Source organism: Capra hircus (assembly GCF_001704415.2).
Source record: "Capra hircus breed San Clemente chromosome X unlocalized genomic scaffold, ASM170441v1, whole genome shotgun sequence".
Taxonomy (NCBI): domain Eukaryota; kingdom Metazoa; phylum Chordata; class Mammalia; order Artiodactyla; family Bovidae; genus Capra; species Capra hircus.
Window position 1 is genome coordinate 40,649,152 of NW_017189517.1, and position 9,364 is coordinate 40,658,515.

Consider the following 9,364-nt stretch of genomic DNA (forward strand, 5'->3'; position numbering starts at 1 on the left):
CAATGAAGGATGGAGACTATTGATGAAGGGACCCCAAAGTACAGATCCTGACAGAGGTAGAGACAAGACTTCCCCCTGCTGAGTCATTTTCTAAGAAAGCATTTTTTTTTCTACAGATAAAAATGTCTGAGTATAAGCCCACACACTGACATGTGTCCTTCCCATTTTTTGTGGATGTTGATTTTCTCCATTTTAGATTCGGCCTTGGGGATTAACTCTTCATTTACAACTTTCTCTTTCGTCTCATAAAAGATGACTAGATGTGTTGCTTGAAGCCTGAATGTTTCCTCAGCCACCTTCTAGCTCACGTTCTAGCAGAGATCGTCTCCAGGAGGGCTCTCCTAGGACATGCAGATAGTACTGGCTATAGACCATGATGGCCACAGAGCCCTGGGTAACTGATCTGCTTGCCCATCTTGACACATCAGCCACTGCCATATTTACTTGTCCTAGGCACCATATGTGGGGCTTCCCTGGTAGCTCAGCGGGTAAAGAATCTGCCTGCAATGTAGGAGACCTGGGTTAGATCCCTGGGTTGGGAAGATCTCCTGGAGGAGGGCATGGCAACCCACTACAGTATCCTTGCCTGGAGAATCCCCATGGACAGAGGAGGCTGCTGGGCTATAGTCCATGTGGTTGCAAAGAGTTAGACATGACTGAGTGACTAAGCACAGCACAGCACAGGTGCTATATGTAGAAACAGATCATAAATCCCACTAGAAGTCTGTCAGAATTTTTAAGGGAACAAGACATTTTTCAAAAATATTTGTAGGCTAGTTGACTAGTTAATCCTCAGATCCATCCAAGATAAAGGGGCAGCCAGTGTTGCATGATCTATTTTGTTGACAATTTTTATCCTTTCACTAGCCACCTCTGAATAGCTGCTCCAGGGATCTGCCTGAGAGTTGGTCACAGACACTCACTTTCCCTCACTCTGCCCATGTACACTCCTCTCACACACTTGTCCAGGTGACGGAAGGAGTGCACCCCAACAGTGCCAATGTCTAGATGTAGGTAAGTGAACAAGTCACATACACTGTGAAGCCAGGCTACGTCTAGGAGTCCTGTGTTCAATTCTGAGTTCCTCATCTTAAGGGAAATCAATGAGCAGGATCATGTTCAAACCAGAGACCAGGATTGGTGAAGGAATCTAAACCAAAGCTATGCCACATGAGGTGTGATAAAAAGAACTAAGGTCCATTAGACTAACAGAGGCCATGTCCATTGTCTTCATATTTCCATGTTGCTAACATCAGAAATCTCTAGAAACAACTCGAAGGCCAGTAACACTGCGTAAGAGGCTGAGGAGAAGAAGGAAATGCTCTGAGCCTATAGGCTGGCTGTTGGGCAAAGAAACTTTTGGGAAATGCGGTAGGCAGTGGTAATGTTTTTATCTCATTCCCAGACACTGTTCAAGAAAATAGAGCTGATCAGAGAGTCAGCTCTAGACTCGTGGGTGTTCCTGGAGGGTAATGCAAGCATGAGAGCTCAGGCCGTCAAGGATCCTGAGCCTCTAATCCAGCGACACCTCCTCCTGGGTCCCTGCCAATTCTCTCTTCATCATTCTCTATACTCTGTAGATGCTCCTGCTGCCCCTTGTGATGCCACAGTGAGGTACAAGGCTGTGGTCTTGAAACTACCCGGGATCAAATTCCAGCTCCATATAATAACCACTGGTGTGACTTTGGGTAATGCCATACCATTAAATCAACTTTAATGTCTCATGCCTGTTTTCTCACCTGTTAAATACTAATAAAGGTATATATCACCTGGGTTGTTAGGATAAAAGCAGGTAGTATGTGAAGTAGTTAGGAAAATGCCTGGCATATAATAAGTGTTCAATAGATGTTAGTTATTATAATTATGACCAACCTAGATAGCATATTAAAAAGCAAAGACATTACTTTATAACAAAGGTCCATCTAGTCAAGGCAATGGTTTTTCCAGTGGTCATGTATGGATGTGAGAGTTGGACTATAAAGAAAGCTGAGCACAGAATTGATGTTTTTGAACTACGGTGTTAGAGAAGACTCTTGAGAGTCCTTTGGACTGGAAGGAGAGCCAACCAGTCCATCCTAAAGGAGATCAGTCCTGGGTGTTCATTGGAAGGACTGATGTTGAAGCTGAAACTCCAATACTTTGGCCACCTGATGTGAAGAGCTGACTCATTTGAAAAGACCCTGACGCTGGGAAAGATTGAGCGCAGGAGGAGAAGGGGATGACAAAGGATGAGATGGTTGGATGGCATCACCGACTCAATGGACATGGGTTTGGGTGGACTCTGGGAGTTGGTGATGGACAGAGAGGCCTGGCATGCTGCGGTTCATGGGGTCACAAAGAGTCGGACACGACTGAGTGACTGAATTGATTGATTGATTGATTATAATTACCAGGCCACAACAATCATATTATATTATGGTAAAGGAACCCAAGCTCTGGAGTCGGATCACCTGTGTTTGTACCCTGGTTCTACTAAATACTATCGTATGTGCTAAGTCCCTTCGGTCGTGTCCAACTCTTTGAGATCCCATGGACTGTTACAGACCCCTGCCAGGCTCCTCTATCAATGGGATTCTCCAGGCAAGAATACTGGAGTGGGTTGCCATTTCCTCCTCCAGACTAAATACTATCAGCATCGAGCATACTGTTTAACACCTTATGGCCTCAGTTTCCTCTACTGTAAAATGGGAATAATAGTATCAGCTACCTTCTAGAATTACTGTGAGAATTTTATGGGACAATTCACTTAAAATGCCCAGATGGACTCTCTTGAAACCTGGCACATGACTTCTGCCAGGTGTGCAAAGAAGTGAGCTGCTGGATATGTTCTCTCTTTTGGCCTAGTTACTGCTGTTGTTGGAGCGGAACAATTTAATTCTCACTTTGCAGAACCTAGGGTAGCCAACTTGCTCCCTAAACAAACGGGGGCTGTTTGATGCTGAGCACTGTTCCTTTCTTACAAAGTATTTAGTCTGTAAGTCGCTCAGACGTGTCCGACTCTTGCGACCCCGTGGACTGTAGCCCACCAGGCTTCTCCGTCCATGGGATTCTCCAGGCAAGAATATTGGAGTGGGTTACCATTTCCTTCTCCAGGGGATCTTCCCGACCCAGGGATCGAACCCGGGTCTCCTGCATTGCAGGCAGACGCTTTAACCTCTGGGCCACCAGGGAAGCCCAATTATACATTTATGAGGGCTTCCCATGTGGCTCAGTGGTACAAAACCCACCTGCCAATGCAGAGACCTAAGAGACTGCCTGTTCGATCCCCGGGTTTGGAAGATGTCCTGGAGTGGTGCATGGAAACCCATTCCAGTATTCTTGCTTGGAGAACCCCATGGACAGAGGAACCTGGCAGGCTACAGTACATAGAGTGGCAAAGAGTCGGACACCTGAAGCGACTAAGCCTGCCCGCCTTCTGCTAGAACGGTGCCCAACACAGAATAGGCATTCAATAAACATTTGTTGAATGCAACAACTAGCGATGTGATAGATGTACTAGAGCACTGGCTCCCTGTAAGCCTTCAGTGAACCGACAGTTCACTGAAATGTTGTTCCCAGTGACCTCGAAGTGGAACAGGAATCGGACATGGAGATGGAGGGCTCGTCCAGTTCACTCTAGTCCTGGCTTCCCTCGGGGATAGGCACATGGAAGCCAGACGATCTGGAAGCACTGCTTCCTTCACTTAACGCTGCTACGCAGCAGTATCCGCCAAAAGTGAGGAAGTGAGGAAAAGTTGCAAAGCTGGAGTGGGGCGAGAGGAAGTCGAAGAGAGTGGATCAGCCTCAGCCAAAGCCCTTCTTTAAGCTTGTGCCTGCAGCTCTGAGTCGAGTCCTCTCAGACGCCAGAGGGAGTTGCGCACAGAGCCTGAGACTCTATGGTTGTTCCCACCAACTCCCATGAGGAAGCGCGACGAGAAACCTCCTATATACTTCCGTTTCCGGCCCGGTCTCTTTCTTTCTGTGCTGGTATCGCTCTCGCAAACATGGTAGGCGGGGCGGGGGGGGGGGGGGTCTGGTAACATCCAGTTTAATCTTTCCCTCTCTGTTGATGGTGTTGTCTCGGGATGAGTCCAGGCTCCTGAGTGGACTCGTTGTACCCAAGGAACCCACTATTGCCAGGATCGAGCCCAAAGGGACTGGGCTTCGGGGCCAGGAATTGAAGTGATGGGGTAGACGTAGGCAGCGGTAGAGGGAATATGTTCTTGTTTTAGTTTGGGACTCGGCAGAGGCCGCTATACTTGAAGTACATGGGGCTAGACCACCTTATAGTCAGCGGTGTGTGTTGGCGAGGAGTTTGAGAGTCGAGTCCTCGTGGGATGCCTTAGCTTCAGCTGGGTCGGGTTGGGCTTTGTGCCAATGGTCTGATAACACTGTATGTTCTGAACGGTTAATTTACTAGGTGAATGTTCCAAAAACCCGCCGGACTTTCTGTAAGAAGTGTGGGAAGCATCAGCCCCACAAAGTGACACAGTACAAGAAGGGCAAGGATTCTCTGTATGCCCAGGGTAAGATGGTTTGTACGTGATTTGGTTTTAATGCAACATTTGTGTAGTAGTCGAATACGCGAGCCCAGTCTCCCCTCCCTTTTCCACTTGGGCATTGATATTTCTGCTGGAAAGTCCAAGATAAAATCGATGAGAAGACTTTTCCACGTGTCTGTTTTGATTGGTTATGTTTGATAAACCCTGACAAATACCTTGCATTCTCCCAGGAAAGCGGCGTTATGACAGGAAACAGAGTGGCTATGGTGGGCAGACTAAGCCGATTTTCCGGAAAAAGGTTCGTAATAATTACTGTTTGATATGCTTCTCACTGACCGTGGCAGAGACTTTACATTTGCTTTTAGCCCACACACGTCTACAGTATAGGTGTGTGTTTTATAGTTTCAGTGAAGTTTCCTCAATTACCTGTGGAGATACTTAGTCGCTGGGAGCGCAGTCCAGGTCTGACTGCACTGTACAGTATTGCACTGCCTCGCTGTTTTATATTTTTTGTCCTCCTCTTTGTGAAGAGGCAGACATCAAGGAATGAGACTGTCTTTCCTAAAGACTGAAGCTTGAGCACAACTGTAAATCCTTTCCTTTGCCCTGCTCTCATCTGTTGTCATGTCCTAAGGAGCCATCATGCTTGCACTAAGAATCTCTTATTTTGAGCCTCAGTTCTGTTCAGAACCCTGAAGTCAGCTACTTACCTGAGGAAGACTTAAAAGTTCTTTAAATAGCCATTTAGGTCTGCCACTGACTTCCTGAATAACCTGTGGTTCTCCGTCTGAATTTCTGAGTTTCTGTTCCAATTTGTCTACCCCTTAAAGTACACAATGCTTGGAGCATAGCCTTCCCACAAACAGCATTTCTTTTGGCACTTAGCTCCTCATTCAGCCTGGTTCCAGAAATTATTCAGGAATGATTTCAGTGTACATTTAGGTACAATAAATGGTTTGATCTCAAGGTGGTAATTTCCATTTCCACATTTGGGTAGCTTGTTTAGGAGATGGGGACATTGTATTTGTGTTTTTGCCCTTTTGAGAACTGCAAACTAGTAGCAGTAGAATTCTGACTACAGGAGCAGGCTTTAAATGTTGAGTATTTGTGGGAAGTGTACTTTCTGAGTTACATAATATCACTTAAAATCTCAATGTAATTGTTAGTAGTCTCTGAAGAGTAGATTTAAGTAATATTTATTAACCTTGTTTAATGGGTTGCAGGTGCTGTTTGAAGTATAGTTGCATGGACTCAGTTGACCCATTTTTGCCTGTGCAGAATACTTAACTGCTAACAGGCCAAGGTGGTGTGATGAGGGCCTATTTGATAAGAAACCCTCTATGATATTTGATTTGAATGGAGAACTTGATTTCAAATAGATAATGCCACTATTTTCTCTCACATCTGTCGTGGTCCAGGTGCGAGTTGGAAAAGAATTTCAAGACATGAGACAGAATGAGTGGGAAATAAAGTTTATTAGAATGGGAGACGCTGCTAGAACAGCAGGCTAGCTCAGGGGAGAACCGACTTTGAACAGGGGTCCTTAGTCCACTTTTATACTCAGGGTACAAGGAGTGGGATAGGGGTCTTGTGGGTCATTTGCTGATTGGATGAGGCATGTATACTGGGTAGGGGGAAGAGTAAGGCAAATACCTTCTCCCTATGGGGTAGGAAGGGAGATAGTTTAGACTGCTCAGGAGGACCTGAAATCCATTAATAGTTACAACATGGGGAGAAGGATGATAAGGGTCTTGTTTTACTGTTTCTGCGTTCCAAGACCCTCCTTGGGTCACCACAACATCTACTTATTTTCACAATTCTGTTTTCTCCCTATAGCTAAAGACAAATTGTCACAACTCTTAAAATTTGCAGAGCTTTGCTTTACATACTTGACCCAGCATAGTCATATTTTTGAAGAAGGATTTTCTGCAGTGATTTATGAAGGCTTTGACTTATTTTTCCAGGCTAAAACTACAAAGAAGATTGTACTGAGGCTTGAATGTGTTGAGCCCAACTGTAGATCAAAGAGAATGCTGGCTATTAAGAGATGCAAGCATTTTGAGCTGGGAGGTGATAAGAAGAGAAAGGTGTGTAATTATGGGGTGAAAGGTACAATCCTTTCTATATGGTTTTGTAATGTTGAAAGAAAAGAAAGTGAACTCGCTCAGTCGTGTCCAACTCTTTGCAACCCCATGGACTTTAGCCCAGCAGGCTCCTCCATCCATGGGATTTTCCAGGCAAGAATACTGGAGTGGGTTGCCATTTTCTTTTCCAGGATATCTTCCCAACCCAGAGATTGAACCTGGGTCTCCCGCATTGTAGGCAGATGCTTTACCATCTGAGCTACCAGGGAAGATGTTGAGAGCTGAAGATTTCTGCCTACTCATTTTTTGTGGCCCCTCATTAAGATCAGGGGCAGTCAGTCCTCTCAATATAACTAAGATCCATAGATTCTGGAGTTTTGATGTAAGAAGGGGGAAATGAAAAGACTGGTTTTTAATTAGGGATGGTGATCCTTTTAGGAATAGACACTATTATTGATGGAGTAAAGATTCTTCACAAAATATAAAAACTCATTTTCCTGTTCTATTGCAGGGCCAAGTGATCCAGTTTTGAGCTTCGTATTTTATTATGAAGACAATAAAAATGCCATCAATAAAATCCTCTTATTTATGCTTGATGGTTTTGGGTTCTTGACTCATTAGGAGTTGAATCTGACTGGTTGAACTCACATCAGATGCTGTGATGGGTTTGGTACTTTCAGCACTTTGGACTTATTGTTAAAAAGCTAAGGCTGTTACTGGTTATCATGGAATATAAGTAGAGAACTGAAACTTTGCTAATGGGAGAAGATTAGTAACAATTATGTCCATATTGAATATGGGGTTCACCAGGCATGACATAATTTGTCTCACATGTTTACTACTACTACAGTCACCAGAATTTAAGTCAGCTAAAGTTGAGGAATTTCAACCCAGTTCTCTAGGCATAGTATTGTTCAGTCACATCCAACTCATTGTGACCCCATGGACTGTAGCCTGCCAGGCTCCTCTCTGTCCATGGGATTCTCCAGGCAAGAAAACTGGAATGGCTTGCCATTTCCTTTTCCAGGGAATCTTTCCAACCCAGGGATTGAATCCCAGTCTCCTGCTTGGCAGGTGGATTCTTTCCCACTGCACCACTGGGGAAGCCCTTATATGTATTAGACTTGCTCTCATCCCACCTAAACTTCCTCGGATTTTAAGTAGATAAAAAAGTTATTGAAATCATTGCAAAGGGTAGAATTTCTATTAAACTCCCCAGTGGAATCTATGGGGAATGACCTATTCACTTGTAAAATGCCTAAGAGTTGGAATCCTCTGTATGCTTTTGTATTCTTCATTCTTGTGCAGCAAAACTGGAGGTGAAACAAATCAGCTATGCATTTTGGTAACTGGACATGGAGGTGTTTCCTTCCAAGTTTCTGTGGATGAATTAAGTCTGGATTTGCAAATTCTATTCCAATTTTATTAACGGACAGTTTTAGTCAATAGTCCTCCAGTTTTATTGAAAAAAAGTTGGTTATCACCTGACAGCCTAAGGAATTGTTACAACATGCACATTGTGTTTTGAGTGGGCCTTTTGTACTGTCCTGCATTCATGATGGGTGAGCTGAATAGCTTTTTTGCTTATGTGGGAAATGGGTAATGGTAGAAGGGGAAGTGGAGAAGGGGCAGGCCTGAAGCATTAGCTGCAGGTTGGTCCTTAAGTAAACTAATGAGAGGAAGAAGTGAAGTCACTCAGTCGTGTCCGACCCTTTGTGACCCCGTGGACTGTAGCTTACCAGGCTCCTCCATCCATGGGATTTTCCAGGCAAGAGTACTGGAGTGGGGTGCCATTTCCTCTCCAGGGGATTCCCGAGCCAGGGATTGAACCCCAGTCTCCCGCATTGCAGGCAGATGCTTTACAGTCTGAGCCACCAGGAAAGTCGAGAGGAAAAGGAAGGTTGGAAATCCTCCAGTGACTCATTCCTCCATACCCCAACTTGAAACTCATTGCCTCACCATGGGACCTCAAGATAAGGCAATTCATCTTAGAGCGGAGGGTGTCTTCTGTCCAGATGTTTAGTATTTTAGGTCATAATGTACCAACTGTTGTGGTGAAAAAGCCATTTGCATTTGTTGGACCTAGATTACAAAAACAATTGTTTCTAGATTTAGAAAGTTAAGTGTGTGTGGAGGGGTGTTTCCTGACAAGAAAGGCCATTTATTGGGCAAACCTTTGGTGCTTCTGTGTATGAACTGTGTGGTCTTAGGCAAAAGTGCCTAATCATCTCTGTGCTTCCAACTTTACTGAGATCTGTGTGATTCTTAAGCAAGTTGCCTGACTCTTTGTGCTTTCATTTTGTGTCGTGTGATCTATTGAAAATGCCTAACCTCTCTGTGGCTTCTATGTATGACTGTGTGCTCTTAGGCAAAGTGCGTATACTTCTTTCTGCTCTCCACTGTAAGAGCTGTGCTAATCTTAAGTAAATTGCCTAACCTTTCGTCTGCCTTCCAGCGCTGAGGCTACAATATCTAGGAAGTTGCTGACTTCTTCCTGTGGCTTCACTTGATGAGTTGTGTGCTGGAGGCAACGTGAATTAAAACCCTCTCTTTGCTTCCACATCTGAGCTGTGTGATCTTAAGCCAAGACTGATCTGCAATCTCATCTGTGTTTCCAGTTCTGAGATTTTCAGTCTTAGGCAAGTTGCTGATCTTTCTGTGATTCGCTATTGAGGTGTGAATTTCTTGGTCAAAGTTGCCTTGACATCTCTTGGTTCTTTTCCTTGTTGAACTGTGATAATCTAGGCAAGTGCCCTGACGGTCTCTTGCTGTCCACTTTGGAAACTGTCTTCAATGACA

At 44.6% G+C, this 9,364-nt stretch overlaps 1 protein-coding gene across 1 annotated transcript; it reads left to right on the forward strand.

Moving 5' to 3' along the window:
* Nucleotides 1–3,875: 3,875 nt before the first annotated feature.
* Nucleotides 3,876–7,161, forward strand: RPL36A (ribosomal protein L36a). Its single transcript, XM_005700144.2, has 5 exons — nucleotides 3,876–3,986; nucleotides 4,400–4,505; nucleotides 4,712–4,779; nucleotides 6,446–6,568; nucleotides 7,077–7,161. Exons 1-5 carry the CDS (start codon nucleotides 3,876–3,878, stop codon nucleotides 7,095–7,097), a joined length of 429 nt encoding a protein of 142 aa, XP_005700201.1. The 3' UTR covers nucleotides 7,098–7,161.
* Nucleotides 7,162–9,364: the final 2,203 nt, after the last annotated feature.

Coding starts and splice junctions, on each gene's coding strand:
- RPL36A (XM_005700144.2), top strand. CDS start 3,876: ATGGTTGTTCCCACCAACTCCCATGAGGAAGCGCGACGAGAAACCTCC. Junction 4,506..4,711: donor GGATTCTCTGTATGCCCAGG/GTAAGATGGTTT, acceptor GCATTCTCCCAG/GAAAGCGGCGTTATGACAGG. Junction 6,569..7,076: donor GAGGTGATAAGAAGAGAAAG/GTGTGTAATTAT, acceptor GTTCTATTGCAG/GGCCAAGTGATCCAGTTTTG.